Below are 15,310 nucleotides of genomic sequence, written 5' to 3'. Positions count from 1 at the left end.
GGTGCTGGAAATAATCAGGCAGCAAATAAAGCAGATGAAATTATTCCTAATGACAGTGGGACGTGAGTACCCTGTGTACCACTCCTGGGCCTGCCCACCGTCAGAGGGGTGAGGGGATGTGGGAGCCAAGGTGGGCATGAAAAGGGTCTGGTTCTGGGTCAAGGGTCCTAGGGAGCCGACCCAGGGGTTATGTGGGCGGTGGGAACTGGCTTGGTCAGGAGAACTGAAGGTCCATCATGTGGCAAACTCAACTGCAGATCCAGGACCTGGCCATTCGCTGTGTGCAGAAGAACATCAAGAAGAACAAGGGGGTGAAGGACTGGTCCTGGTGGAAACTCTTCACCACTGTGCGGCCCCTCATCCAAGTTCAGCTGTCAGAAGAGCAGATCCGAAACAAAGACGTGCGTGACCTTCAGGGCCAGCTGGGTCCCGGGAGGGACTCCATGTGTATGCAGGGGTCTTGCTGGTCTGTCTTGGGCTAAGGTACTCTTAGGATCAGTTGGAAGAGCTAGTGTCTTTGAACTATGCCCAACAGGCATATGTCCCTCTGGAGTGCTGTCTGGGCCCTAGGTAGCTTCTTAGGATAAAATTGCAGGCATCCCCTGCTTATGGAGAAGGGTCTAGGCTCAGGAGTCCTGGGAGGCTCTCCTGTTGTGTGCATGCCTCCCCTTTTCGTCCTCAGGGACAGACCTGGGGTCTTCACCCCTCATGGCATCTCATTTGGTCCCCACAGGAGGAGATCCAGCAGCTGCGTGGCAAGCTTGAGAAGGTGGAGAAGGAGAGGAACGAGCTCCGGCTCAACAGTGACCGGCTGGAGACCCGGGTGAGTGAGTCCAGTCACCAGAGAGACTGGTCCACTGTCCCAAAGCGCCCTGCCCTGGCCCATGAGCCTGAGTTTCTGGCTGAGTGAGGCAGTCATTTCAACCAGTGACCCCCCTCCCCCAACCCCAGATCTCAGAGCTGACATCGGAGCTGACTGATGAACGCAACACAGGAGAGTCCGCCTCCCAGCTGCTGGATGCGGAGACAGCTGAGAGGCTCCGGACCGAGAAGGAGATGAAAGAGCTACAGGTGAGAGCGGGGTGAAGACCGCAGGCTAGTGACCACCACACTCGCTTCCCCTCCCAAAGCTGGCATCTCTGTCTGCCTGGGGTAAGCCTCTGGTTTAGGATGTTGGATAGACAAGCCGGGAGAGGACTGGCAAGGCTGACGGGCTGTTTCCTTCAGACTCAGTATGATGCACTGAAGAAGCAGATGGAAGTGATGGAGATGGAGGTGATGGAGGCCCGGCTCATTCGGGCAGCCGAGATCAACGGGGAGGTGGATGATGATGATGCAGGTGCGCGTGGAGTGGAGGAGGGAGGTGGAGGCCTGAATGGCACACCCTGGTGTCTGTCCACCCCTGGGTAATCACACACCCTGTCTAGCCTTGTCTCCCCTTCTCCGAGCTGTTTTAATACTAAAGTAAATAGATGAGAAGGTAGAGTTGCTAAAGTCAGGCATGGTGGCACGTGCTTGTAATCCCAGCTAACCGAGTTCAAGGTCATCAACCTTGATAATAAACTCAAGGGTGGCCTGGGATACATGAGATCTTGTCTCAAAAGTCAACCAGACAAAGACCTCAAACCCACGATGTCAAGGTGCTGAAAATAAACGGGTTGAACGACTGTGGTAGTGACAAGGGCCATGGTCCTGGAGGCCTCCAGGGAGAAGATCGCCTAGGTGCCCTTGTTGCCCTCTCTAGAGTTTCCCCTCGTAGTGGTTCCTTCTAGCCATTGTTCCAGAAACACTCCTACGTCCTTCTGGGTGTCTCCCCTGCCCCTTCCTGGGGACCCTCAACAGTTCAGGAACTGTCTGCCCTGCACCCTGCAGGGGGAGAGTGGAGGCTGAAGTATGAACGAGCTGTTCGGGAGGTGGACTTCACCAAGAAGCGGCTCCAGCAGGAGCTGGAAGATAAGATGGAGGTGGAGCAGCAGAGCCGGAGGCAGCTGGAGAGGCGGGTGAGGCTGGCCAGGGGACCGAAGCCTGTGCCCAGGGGGCTGGGGCTCAGTGCCATGCCTATTGGCATACAAGCCAGAGATAGGCAGACCCTGAGAGGAACAGGGAAGTGGTGTGTTAGCCAGTCCTGAAGGGACAACTAGGAACCACCATGTGGGTATCCTGTCTTGGGTTCCGAAGATGTCCCAGCCTATCTGGGCGGCGGCTGACCGTGTACACACTTCCTCCACCTCTAGCTTGGGGACCTGCAGGCAGATAGCGATGAGAGTCAGCGGGCACTGCAGCAGCTCAAGAAGAAGTGCCAAAGGCTCACAGCTGAGCTGCAGGACACCAAGCTGCACCTGGAGGGCCAGCAGGTCCGAAACCACGAGCTGGAGAAGAAGCAGAGGAGGTGGGTGGTCCCGCCCCGAGCTCTCAGTGCCTGCGAGCCACAGGACCTGAACTTGGCCAGAAGCCTCACCAGCATGGTCATCCATGCTGTGACACAAAACAGGCTCTCTCCTGATCTCCCGGGAGGACTTGGGCCGAGTCTACTTGGAAGGCCATTTAGGCCCCTCTTAACGTGTGTTCCACTCGAAGTGTACCTGTCATCTGTCCCAAACCAAAAAAGGACAGGCTTTACCAAGTCCAGAGCCACTGGGTCCCAGCCCCTGGCCCTGCCCCCACCCCGCCCTGCCTGAGACGCTCTTGCTTGCCTCCACTACATAAGGCACTCTCCTGACTAATGTCATTAAACCACCGTGCCACTTCCATCTCATTATGGTAATGGCACAGAGGAGGGGGCGACCCTCAGAGGAGAAAATCCAATCTAAATTAATTTCCCTGGCTGGGGATGGGATGGGACGCTTTTATTAGCATCGTGAGGAGCCCACACACCCTGGGAACAGTGGGGTGCCCTAGGGAGCGGGAACAGCGCCTGCTTCCCCTCTGCCAGCTTCTGTAAAGGTACCAATTACCTTTGTGAAGGGTAAACCTCACCCCATGACCCTGGAGTGAGAGGGGCAGAGCAGAGTCCTGCTCCTCACTGTAAAGACTTACCTTACTGTCCCCAATTCCCTGTCACCTTCCTTGCGAAACTGCTTCCTGTGACTCTGAGGAGAACAAGGGGGCTCAGAAGGCTTTTCTGTCCCCTCCAGGACAGCCAGACGGTCCACTTCTCTCATTCTTTAACCCCACTCTACCCCTTTACCTAAAGACTGGCGCTCTTAGCAGGAGACCCCTCCTTCATGAGCACCCCAATAATGGTGCCAGCTTGGCCTAGTTACCATGCCTTGGCAGCCCCTGCTGGGCAGCTTATTAGGTTTCAGCTACCCGGAGCTTTCTTACTTTCATTCTGCTGTGGGGTGGGGAGGGGGCTGTGGAATTTCCACAGGAACCTGATTAGCTATGCAGGGAAGGTGTGAGAGGGGTTTCAGCAGTTTGCTCCGCAGATCTAGAGTCACTGGGCAGGAGGTGACAGGAAGTAGAGGAGTCAAGGGTGGCTTTGGACCAAGGGCCTCATAGAGCAGCACACTGCCAGCTTGGCCTAGCAGGAATGTTGTCCAGCCCAGCATGGGGTACCCTGGTGGTGACTCTGGTACTGCTGGGGTGGATGGTACTGACCAGCGACAGATGCCAGAAATGGGGTTGAAGGCAGCAGCTGTGCCTGATGTTGCTGAATTGTACACAGAGTGAGTTATACGTGCAGAACATCATTTCCACTCACCCTGTTGGCACTCTGTCTCACCCCAGCACCTTAGTTTTTGATCTGTTGGAGAATGTAGAGATTTGTCTTCTGAGGCAGGGTTTGTCCTGCCTCTTTCCCAGAAGCAGTGTGTGGGACCCTCTTACACCCACTTGATGAAGCACTGAGTGTTCAACAGGGCCTCAAAGTAGTCAGTCCATATGGCCTGGATTCCAATTCCATGTCAGCAGGGCCCCAAGTTATAACTGCGGAAGTTGCCCCCATCACCTACCCCCAGCCCTGTTGGTGTCTTGTCCCTATATGTTATGGCACCACTTCCTGACAATTGCTGGGTACTGGAGACCTAGACTTTGTCCTTCTGGTGAGGCCACCATGCTTTCACACAGGTTTGACAGTGAGCTTTCCCAGGCACACGAGGAGAGCCAGCGGGAGAAGCTGCAGAGGGAGAAGCTTCAGCGGGAGAAGGACATGCTCCTGGCTGAGGCTTTCAGCTTGAAGCAGCAACTGGAGGTACAAAGACTGACCTGCTTCCTTCTCCGTCTCCTCCAAGACCTGGGGACGACCCAGTGTCAACCTCACCTTCCCTTCCTCTCTAGGAAAAAGACTTGGACATTGCAGGCTTCACCCAGAAGGTTGTTTCCTTGGAAGCCGAGCTTCAGGACATTTCTTCTCAAGAGTCTAAGGACGAGGCTTCGCTGGCCAAGGTCAGGAAGCAGCTCCGGGACTTGGAAGCCAAGGTCAAAGATCAGGAAGAGGAGCTGGATGAGCAGGCTGGGAGCATACAGATGCTGGAGCAGGTACGGGGGTTGGCCTAGGGAGGGAGCACAGCAGGAAGTATCGCCACCCTCACCATTCACACAGGCTGGGGAAGGGCAAGGTCCACACTCATTCATTCAGTTAGTCAGTCTCTCAATCACTCATTCACCTACTCATAAAATGTGTGAGATCTTCCTTGGTCTGTGCCAGCCACAGGGTGAAGGTAGTTAAGCTGCCACAGAGCTCTGCACAAAAGCAGATCCAGGTCGGATCTAGAGAGAAAGGAAAGAGAGGAAAATGCAGCCAGAGGGCCAGGAGCCCACAGAGCAGGTGACTAAACAGCCAAGTCAGTTCAGGGGGCCCTGCTCAGGGAGGGAAAGTCTCCCCCTCCCAGCCTCCTTCTGAGCCTTGGCCAGGCATTTAGTAAGGAGGCACGCCACAGCTTCCATGGAGAAGTTGGCTGCCAGGGGCAGAGTAGAGCAGACAGAGAGAACTGGGGTGGAGGCAGTCCGTGTACCTCAGACGGGGCCCTGTTGGGAAAGGAACCTTGTCCTGACTCACAACCCACAGGCCAAGCTGCGTCTGGAGATGGAGATGGAGAGGATGAGACAGACCCATTCCAAGGAGATGGAGAGTAGGGATGAGGAGGTGGAAGAGGCCCGGCAGTCATGTCAGAAGAAGGTATGGCATCTCAGCTCCTTCTAGGCTGCTTTACAGACCTGATCTTTCTCACCACTTTACAGTGAGGGGCTTTGTTTTTCTGCCTTAGCCCCCTATAATATAATGCTATTCCGTCCCAGTAAGTCCTCTCTTAGGACTCAGGTCTGACCTGGGCTATGCCTTTCAGTCTGTAGAAACGCTTACAGGACAGCAGCTCCTCACCTGTGTGTCAGCCAGGCTCACTGAATGGGCCCCCACACTCCCCACTCTGTGTGGGGTCTACAGTGGCTCGTGGCCTGCTGTCCCATCCAGCAACTGCACCTCTTTGGGTCACCCGCACTCATCCCTGCCCCACTGTTCTGGGACGTGACGCTCAGCATGCATGGGGAGGGACTATTGGCCAAGCATCAAAAGGACAATGAGCCCCTGTCCCCATGGCTCTGCAGTTGAAACAAATGGAAGTGCAGCTTGAGGAGGAGTACGAAGACAAGCAGAAGGCGCTGCGGGAGAAACGGGAGCTGGAGAGCAAGCTCTCCGCGCTCAGTGACCAGGTACATGGGGACTCCTATAGCTACCTGTTCCAGTGACCCAAGACTGGGGATCCTGAAGACAGAACACTGAGGATGGGGCGGTGCTCTGCAGCAGGTACCATATCATGGGGTTGATGAGGGCATCATCCATCGCCCAGGCCTTTCTTGCTAAGCAACACAATCCTGATATACCCAGGAGAGCATCGTTGCTCATTTTGGAGAGTGTGAGGATGGATAAAGTTAGCAGTCAGCTTGGGGAGGACTCAAGGAAGTCTAACGGTGGGGCTCAGTGCCTTCCTGGATGGTGTCCCCCCAGGTGAACCAGCGGGACTTTGAATCCGAGAAACGGCTACGAAAAGACCTGAAGCGCACCAAAGCGCTGCTGGCAGATGCCCAGATCATGCTGGACCACTTAAAGAACAATGCCCCCAGCAAGAGGGAGATTGCCCAGCTGAAGAACCAGGTATCTTACTCAGTTGAATCCACTGGTTCCAGGGGTAGCCAGGACACTCTTTGTTCAATTACCTTCTCTACTGCTTGCTGGCTCTTAAGTCTTAAGATGGCTGGACAAGCCACTCAGAGCAGTCAGGTTCCCTAGGGTCTGTGTATGCCCTACAGCATGGCTATCAGGCCCTAGAGTGGTGTGGATGGGTCTTCACGCCTGCTGGAGGAGAGAACAGTGTATGTATCACAGCAAGCTGTGGCTCTCAGACTGACATTCAAGGAGAAAGAGGAGGAGCAAGGAGGGGAGGAGGGAGGGAGAGTGTCTGAGCCCCTTCTCCCTTGTGAGCCAGTGCCCTGCACAGCCCCTGTGCCCCAGAGCATGGCTGATGTTTCTCCCCTGGGTGGGGGTGGCTTGTGTCCAGCTGGAAGAGTCGGAATTCACCTGTGCAGCAGCTGTAAAGGCACGGAAAGCAATGGAGGTGGAGATGGAAGACCTGCACCTGCAGATTGATGACATCGCCAAAGCCAAGACAGCGGTGAGGGGCACAGTATACAGGACAGGGCCGGGCGCGCGCCGAGGGAGAGTTGAACCATGACTGTCTTCACCCGACACCGGCTCTTTCATGCCAGGGATTTCTGCAGGGTAGCACCCTCCTCTCCCACCCCAGTCCTCTGCTTTTTCCCAACTCAGAGCAGAGTCTTGAGAGGAGGGAGGGCTGGCAGAAGAGGGAGCCAGCCAGGGTGCACATCTCCCTGTTTAACCACCTGCCTCTGGGAGCTTGGCCGCAGGCCCTGGAATCATAAATAAAGGCAGCTAATGTGGCTGAGGGGTGTAAACAGGTGCCTGGAGATTAGCAGAAGCACTGATAAGAGGCTGGAGGCTGGGCTTCCCTCCCCTCCCCTCCCCTGCCCAGCCCACTGACAAGCCCAAGAGCAGCTAATTAGAGCTTTTATTTAATGCCTCCCTTATAATTCCCCACCTCTCCCACGGCCCATCCATCCATCGAGCTGAGTATTCACTCCTGGGATGTGGCCACCCGTACCTCCTCAGGCCAGGAACGGGGCAGGGGAGGAGGCTGATTTAGCTGTTGGCTATCTACTCATCCTGCTGCTGAGAGATGCCAATCTCACAGGCCTGATTTATCTGTGACATTTGTGCTCCCAGCAGTTTTCAGGTGAGTCATACGAATTCCTTAATTTTGTTAAAAAAGGCTGTTATAAAATTACCATTTTATTTTAATCTGAGTTAATAAATTTCTTGGCGGAGGTTTCCCCAGCTCCCCACAGCCCAGTAACAAGATGGATAGGGCAGAGAAGGAGCCAACGCAGTCATTTTGGTTTGGAATTACAGACTAATAGATTCATTCATTTCCTGAAGCTGCTGGTGCCTGTCTCTTCCCCTCCTCCACAGGCTGGGAGAGCTGGATGACCCAAGAGTGGACCATCCCCGGGGAGAACAAAATCCAAGTCAGGGGGTGTCACCAACTTGAAAGGTCCTCCCCTGTGGGCTGATGTGGGCAGCGTACATGCTGGTCAGGCTGAAATACCTGGATGATGGATCATTTGTTATGGGCAGAATTTCTACCTTCTCATTAGTCTCGAAAGAACTGCCAGGAAGCAGCTATCAATTAGCACCTAGAAGCCCCAGGGTCCGCCTGTCCCACACAAACAGCTCTGTCCCTCATCTAACTGCCCAGAACCCATCAGGTAGCTTTGCTGGCTCTGGAACCCACTCCAACAAGTCACTCCACTAGCTCCCTACCGAGGAGAGGTGGGATGGGTGGGACAGGTTTGGACATGCCACCCCAGGGCCTGCAGATACAGGCCTGATGCCCTCTGATCTACCCTTGCCCTGACCAGCTGGAGGAGCAACTGAGTCGCCTTCAGCGTGAGAAAAACGAGATTCAAAACCGGCTGGAAGAGGATCAGGAGGATATGAATGAGCTGATGAAGAAGCACAAGGCGGCCGTGGCCCAGGTACCCTGCCAGGAATGACATCAGAGTGACCTTCCTTGGGGCCTGAGCCATCTCACAGATCCCTGGATGGACTTCCTCCTCCTCCTCTCCCTCCTCCTCCTCTCCCTCCTCCTCCTCTCCTTCCTCCTCCTCTTCCTCCTCCTCTTCCTCCTCCTCTTCCTCTTCCTCCTCCTCTTCCTCCTCCTCCTCCTCTTCCTCCTCCTCCTCCTCCTCCTCCTCCTCCTCCTCCTCCTCCTCTTCTTCTTCTTCTTCTTCTTCTTCTTCTTCTTCTTCTTCTATGTAGACCTTGTAGACTATGTAGCGCAGGCAGGCCTTGAACTCAGAGATCCACCTGCTTCTGCCTCTGCCTCCACACCTGGCTCTAAATATTTCTTTGGAGAGACATAGTCTAGGTGTCCTGGCCCTTGATGGAAGAGGCTGAATTTCTGTTTCGGGGAGACCCTTTCTCCACTCATCTTTTCCTTTCCCAGGCCTCCCGGGACATGGCACAGATGAATGATCTCCAAGCTCAGCTCGAAGAGTCCAACAAGGAGAAGCAAGAGCTACAGGAGAAGGTGGGTCCCCTGGGTTCCCCTGGGAGTGAGAGTTCAGGAATCACTGGGCATGAAGCCTTGCTCTCCCAGTATAGAGGGTGTTTCTCTCTACCACCAGTAAGCTGAAGAGCAGAGTGAGCCAGCAGGAAGAGCTAGGCTTGCAGCCATATCACCATGGTAGATGTGTTGGCTTTAGCTGCCTTGTTTCACATTTCTCTCCTCTCTCTGGTCCCCAACATCCTTCTTTCTTTCTGAAGGGCAGTAACAGTGCCAAATGCAGGGACAGGCAGGGCATGGCTCTGCTGGAGCGGGGCTCTTTTGACCCTCCACTGAGTATCTCTCCCTGCCTCGTCTTCTAGTCACCATGGTGATGTTGTCTGTCCCAGACTTTTTGCTGCCCCTCCCCCTTCCAGACTTACTCCGGAGTCAGTCCTTTCTCACTCCCTCCACCCCTAGCTACAAGCTCTGCAGAGCCAGGTGGAGTTCCTGGAGCAGTCCATGGTGGACAAGTCCCTTGTCAGCAGGCAGGAAGCGAAGATCAGGGAGTTGGAGACACGCCTGGAGTTCGAAAAAACCCAAGTGAAACGTCTGGAGGTGAGTTCAGCTTCATGTGCCTCACTGCAAGCCAAGCAGAGCTGCCCTAGTGGCTGGAGCCACGCATGCTCCGAAGGGAAGCCAGGGACACTCCTGAGTCCTCTGCCAAGCTGCCGGGCCAGCTGACAGGGTGGGAGCTCCCTTCCCGCCTGCCTGGCCTGCTCTCTGGGCCCCGCAGAGCCTGCCTATTTTACATTCTGTATCCGTGCCCGCTTTCTGCCAAGGGACCAGAGCTGCTTAGCTTTTCGTCTTCATATTTTCCTCTGCCATGAGCTCCCCCTCCTGTCCCCCTCACTCACTCTCTGGTAGGGTCATAAATATGCAGCGGATGGCACCGCTGCTCCGAGGGCTGAAGTCTGCTCTCATCTCAGGGCTTGCTCGTCTTCCCCCCTTCCCCTCACTTCTTGCCTCCCTTTCCAGCTCTGTTTCTCTTCTTTCTTTTCCTCTGTTGTTGTCCTTGGTCTTTCTTCCAATGATTTCATTTCCCTCCTCACCCCTCCCCCCATTCTCCTTAACACCCCGCTTTTGGTTGGCCTTTTTCATCATGCTTGAGTCCTCCGCTGTCCCCTCAGTGGCCACTTCATGCTCTACCCCAACACACCCCTTCCCCTTCTGGTCTCCTGTAACCAGCATGCTCCAGCCCTCCCTGTGTGAGAGCGTTCACCTGTAGCCTTGCCTTGAAGCAATTCTTCTGAGCTTATGGACATCTGTCCAAGCACCATCCGGCCTGCCTGAGAACATGTTCATTGCGGTGGATGGGGAGCCTCTCTGTTGCCCCTCCCCCAGCAGTCGCTCTGTCAGCTGAGCAGGCGGTAGGAGAGGGGTGGAAACAGGTGGGCAGCCAAGGGCATTACCCACCTGGACATGGGAGGCCAGAGAGAACTAGAGGATGCTTTATAGCTTCTTTTCTGCCCCCAGGACCCTAGGACAGGTGGTCACATTCCAGGCCCCACATCACATACAGAATAGGATTTGTGTGGCTGCTGGGGGCCGGAAGAGGCCGTTGGTGGTGGATGAAGGCTCTGCCTCCTGCACCTGCCACCTCACTTATCTCTCAGAGTCCCTTCTATTCAAAAAGGCAATATTGTGGTTTGGACTCCTGAGAGCTAAATATAGATGCCCCCGAGTGACCCTGCAGCCTGGGCTGTCACTTTGCAGAGCCAGGCTGGGGTAGGTAGTCAGTGGAACAACACTGGACGCTGACCGGGTCCTTCCTCACACTCTACCTCTGCTCCAAATCATTTCCTCCTTAGCATCCTACTTACTGCTGCCAAGGAGAATACGGTCATGTTTCTGAAGGAGACAGATTCACGAGGCTGAGAGAGATAGCTCTGCTGGGTCTTTTAGTCAGACAGTCTCAGCAGAACCAGTTACCTCTGAACACTGGCTGTAGCTCTCTCTGGGAGCTTCTGAGTTCAGTCTCTGAAGAAGCCCAGATGACCATGAGGACACTTACATGACAGGCCAGCCCCTGCTCAGAGCCGCTGGAATCTCTGCAGTAACAGTCACTCCTCCAAAGACCCCTGCAGAGATGCGAGTATCATTCTCCCCGTTGATGGGCAGCAAAGCTGGGAGGGGGGGTGCTAGGGAGTCAGATCAGTTGGCAGAGTGCTAACCCCGCATGGAAGAAGACCTGCCTTTGCTCAGCACTTACGTAAAAAACAAGATGAAGTAGTGCTTCCTTATAACCCCAGCACTGGGGAGTAAAGACAGAAGGATCACCAGGGTTTGGTGGGCAGGCAGACAGACAGACAGATAGCCTAATTAGTGAGCTCTGGGTCTCAATGAGAGACCCTATCTCTAAGGACAAGATGGATGCTACCTGAGGAATAGTACAGGTTGACTTATGGTCTACATTCATGTGCACCTGCTACACACACAGGAAGACAAAGGGACGGAGGTGGGAGTGGGTTAAAGTACGTGAACCTCTAACATCCCTTAGCCATAGCTGAGTGTGGGCAAGAGCATGGCCAGATTTCCTGGTCCAGACCCTGCCAACAGTGCTTCTCTCTGACTGACAACCTACATGCTGGTCTTTCTTCTCAACCTGCTCACCCAGAGCCTGGCCAGTCGGCTCAAAGAAAACATGGAGAAGCTAACTGAGGAACGGGACCAGCGCACTGCAGCTGAGAACCGTGAGAAGGAGCAGAACAAGAGGCTCCAGCGACAGCTTCGTGACACCAAGGAGGAGATGAGTGAGCTTGCCAGGAAGGAAGCTGAGGCTAGCCGCAAGAAGCATGAACTGGTAATGTCCTGCTCCTCATAGGTCCCAAAAAGGCCTGCTAAGAACACGCCTACCCCACCCTGGGCTGTGTGGGGTCATTTCAATCCCCAAGCCTTGTTAAGTATACACTTACCTCACCATGGGTTTTGGTGGAGGACAATTCAGTCCTGACAGGCAAGAAAGTCAAGGGTGGCCCCACCAGCCAGCCTAGTAGCCCTTTGGAGGCTTAGAGGAGCACCAGGGTGGCTCCTTCATGCCAGGGAGTGACTTGCTGCAGACTCCTTCAGAGATGCTAGGGGACATTGTGGCCCTCCTGTACACTAGACCCCCCTCCTAGGAGATGGACCTGGAGAGCCTGGAAGCTGCTAACCAAAGCCTGCAGGCTGACCTAAAGCTGGCATTCAAACGCATTGGGGACTTGCAAGCCGCCATTGAGGATGAGATGGAGAGTGACGAGAATGAGGACCTGATCAACAGGTAAGAGGCGGAATCTGTGGCATCTCAGGCAGGGCGTAGGCCTCTGGAGCAGCAGAATCAGGTCCCAGGTGACGTGCAACCCCTGACATCCCACAACCAAGCTTCCATATCACCTTCCCAGTGTAGACCCAGGCGGGAGAGGCTGAGGATGTTAGGAGTGAAGGGGGTGTCTACCATCCTTTCCTCCTGTGCCCTCCCTCCCAGGCCTCCCAAAGCCCAGGCTCTGGTGTTGCCTGTTCCCCTTGAGTTATCTCCCCGTTTAGCTGCATTTCCGTTGGCGCCTGCCCTACTCTAGGGAGAGAAGAGATTTAAGGGCTGTGGTGCCTTGTTACTTGTGCTAGAGAGATTTTCTCGAATAAAACCCACCCAGGGAATGGTTTTGGAGAACGAGAGAGATTTGTAGTCCTAGGCTGAACAGAAAGCCACAAATCCAGAGGACCAGCAGTGTGGGGGAGAGGCTGGGACTTAGGTAGATCCCAGAGGCTCCCCACTTCCTATCTCAGGGTCAGGTCCCTTCCAATGTCCAGGACAGGGCAGGGCAGGACAGGGCAGTACGGCGTGGGGCGGGGGAGGGTGGGGAGGGGCGGGGCCGGACAGCCCAGGAACCTTGCTCCTTTGGAATGAGTGCTGGCAGTGAGTCTGTCCTGGTCCTGAGGATTCTGTTGCTCATTTGTACCTGATCTCAGCCAGCCAGAGATGTCATTTACTGGGGAAAGGGGAGCCATGGATGAGGACACTCCTCAGAAAGTCCATTGATTGCCCCATCTGCTTCTTGTGCCCCCCTTTGCCCACCATTTTCTTTCTGTTTCTAGTTTGCAGGATATGGTGACAAAATATCAGAAAAGAAAGAATAAACTGTGAGGACCAGAGCCATGCGCTCTTTGCCTCTCCCCATGGGTGTCTAACCATCCCTAACACAGGGCTTCCTGCAGGGGCCCCTGCTGCATGCTGCATGTAGACACAGCCTCCTCATGCTCTCCCATGCTAACACTGCTGACTGTCCTTAGGCTGGGGTGGAAGGACTGGCTGGCAGTGAAGCGTGTTCTAGAAGGCCAGACTGACCTTCGTAGCCCAGGTAGCCAGGATGAGGCTTTATTGCCTGACTAAGTCCCAGCCTCTCCTCTCTGGGAACCAAGTGTGGCCACTGACCTGGCCTGTCTCTCTGGGGGTCGAATGGTCAGGCTACATCTGTCTACACCCTTGGGCTCTTGGATCCCAAGCTGCCTGAAAGGGATGAGTCTGTTTTGTGTTTAAGGTCGGTTACCTTCCTTAGGCAGATGAGGACTGAGGATGAGGGGCATCTCAAAGCTGCTCCTTTGGAGAAAGCATTCAGGCAGCTAATCTCCTGCAGCTCTGCCCTGGCAGGGGAGGAAACAGTGGGTTGTGTTTACTTTGCTCCCTGGGGGCACCTCAGGCAGTGGTGGTGGTGATGGGGGGCACACATCTCTGTTGGTATGTCTGTCAGGTGCTGGGAGACCCAGGACATCTGCCCTCTTCTGGTGGGGGAGCTGGAAAGTGGTGTGGGTATGCAGGCCTTCAGGCGGATTTGCTGATCCTCTGTCAAGTTAGACAGGGTTGCTTTTGGAAGTTGTTTTTTGGCATGGCACTGAATTTCCTGCCTGGCAGGCCTCCTCCCCTGGCCAGGATGGGCTGGCGGCCGTGCAAAGGACTCCGGGAGAGCTAATGATAAATGTAATAGTGTGTAACAGTGATAGAGGGCCGCTGGAGCCCGGTTGTCACACACAATTAATATCCCCTGCCGTTCTGTCTCCGTTTGTTTGTTCCCCCGTGATTCGGCTCCCAGTTAACTAATAGCACATGAGCCTGGACATAAATTGTATTTGACGTGAGGTTTAATTCCGACCATTTAAAATTTCAACTGCCCCCTGAGCCTGCATGCCCCTGGAGTTGGTTTACGGGGCTGATTATTTAAGGAAGAGAACCTGAATGTTGTCTGGATTCTTACAACTAAACGGAAGGTGAGAGCAGGCATGCTAGCTTCCCAGACCACTGACTACTCTGAATGTCAGGAAGGAAATTCATATTCTGGGCCTCAATCTGTCCCTAGTGTGTTCATCCTGACATTCTTGGGCAGGAGGAACTCTGAGGGCTGATAAAATGTGCATTGAAGATCATAGTCTAAAGCATAGTCAGGCACACAGACTATACACACACACACACACACACACACACACACACACACACACACGCATGCACTAAAGCAGGTGCATGAGAACGTGCAATTCTGAGCAGGTTCCACTGATAGCAGAGAGGCTCCATCCTCAGCAGCTCCAAGTTATCGAGCGAGCATGCTAAGGCGGGCAGAAAAATAATGTTTCGATTTACTTAGAGATACAGTTGTTATTGCCATAACCTTAATGAAAGCAGTAAACAGTGCAGTATTAAGGGAGATTTATACAGAAACACTTTTAACATGTAGACATAGATTTTGCGATGCATACAGCACCTCCTTTCTAAAGCCAATCAATATGGTTATGAACGGCGGTGATAAATTACAGGGTCTGAAGCTACAGAGGGAGTTTTTTTGCACGGGTGTATAAATCAGGTAGTATTGGCGTTCCATGGGACCCATGCACCACAGTAAATCTGCCAGGCTCGAATGGGCACAGAGCTTGCATTAGTGGTTTGGGGGCTGCCTGCTAAACTCCTGTTTACCCGGGGCATCGGCAGGCCTTGTCTCTGTTATAATTCTGTATTTGATGGAAGCTCATAAAATATGTCTCTTTGTTCCCCTTCCCCATGTGCATGGCTCTCTAATGGTCCCTAGAACTGTGGTTTCCTCTGATGTGTGTGTATGTGTATGCACACACGCTTGTACATGCCTGGGTGTGTGTGTGTGTGTGTGTGTGTGTGTGTGTGCGCGCGCGCGTGAATATTTATTTATCAAGAACATAATTCAGGACCACTCTTGTTGACACAGATGAAAGGAAATTTACATCAAGGAGAAATCTTAGCCTATCTGCAGCAGGGGAATTTAGGGAGCAGACATTTTGCAGAATTTGCAAAGTATTTGCACTCAGAAACCATCTCCATGCCCCCACTGCTTCCTGAGGGGGTCACCATCTCAGAAACTATCTCCATGCCCCCACTGCCTCCAGAGGGGGGTCACCATGACTCTAGCCTCTGATTTAGACTCTTTGAGGCTTTCTTGCAGGTCCTGAGGTCAGCCTATCCAACAGTAACAGTGAAGAGGGGCTGGAGGCTGCCTAAGGGAGGAGACCTGGAGAGTTAGAACCTTGCTTTAAAACTTTCTGGGCCCCTGGGCTTCCTGCAGCTATCTGAACTCTAAAGGCATCACAGGGCCTCCCAGAAAGGCCTCTCTTCTTGTCTTCCTTCCTATTTCTAAGAGCCAGGGATACCACAAGGTGCATGTGACTGGTGCTGTGTTATCTTAAGTTTGTGTTGCCAGAGA

At 54.0% G+C, this 15,310-nt stretch overlaps 1 protein-coding gene across 7 annotated transcripts in view; it reads left to right on the top strand.

Annotated features, from left to right (window-relative positions):
- Myo18a (myosin XVIIIA) overlaps positions 1-15,310 on the top strand; it is a 100,566-nt gene that overhangs the window by 76,589 nt on the left and 8,667 nt on the right. For 4 of the 7 annotated variants that reach the window (XM_028759291.1, XM_028759290.1, XM_028759292.1 and 1 more), the window contains 17 exons: positions 258-401; positions 734-823; positions 952-1,071; positions 1,228-1,339; positions 1,873-2,000; positions 2,235-2,389; positions 4,069-4,192; positions 4,279-4,479; positions 5,009-5,119; positions 5,545-5,649; positions 5,945-6,091; positions 6,495-6,608; positions 7,933-8,049; positions 8,520-8,603; positions 9,039-9,176; positions 11,236-11,421; positions 11,738-11,877. In XM_028759291.1, the coding sequence (XP_028615124.1) occupies positions 258-401; positions 734-823; positions 952-1,071; positions 1,228-1,339; positions 1,873-2,000; positions 2,235-2,389; positions 4,069-4,192; positions 4,279-4,479; positions 5,009-5,119; positions 5,545-5,649; positions 5,945-6,091; positions 6,495-6,608; positions 7,933-8,049; positions 8,520-8,603; positions 9,039-9,176; positions 11,236-11,421; positions 11,738-11,877 (2,216 nt within the window). Of the gene's footprint in view, positions 1-257; positions 402-733; positions 824-951; positions 1,072-1,227; positions 1,340-1,872; positions 2,001-2,234; positions 2,390-4,068; positions 4,193-4,278; positions 4,480-5,008; positions 5,120-5,544; positions 5,650-5,944; positions 6,092-6,494; positions 6,609-7,932; positions 8,050-8,519; positions 8,604-9,038; positions 9,177-11,235; positions 11,422-11,737; positions 11,878-12,689; positions 12,735-15,310 lie in introns of all 7 variants that reach the window. The other 3 variants (XM_028759286.1, XM_028759285.1, XM_028759289.1) reach the window with 1 other exon arrangement.

Source organism: Grammomys surdaster, unplaced genomic scaffold (genome assembly GCF_004785775.1).
Source record: "Grammomys surdaster isolate TR1022 unplaced genomic scaffold, NIH_TR_1.0 126278, whole genome shotgun sequence".
Lineage (NCBI taxonomy): Eukaryota > Metazoa > Chordata > Mammalia > Rodentia > Muridae > Grammomys > Grammomys surdaster.
This window is presented reverse-complemented; position numbering and strand designations above follow the sequence as displayed.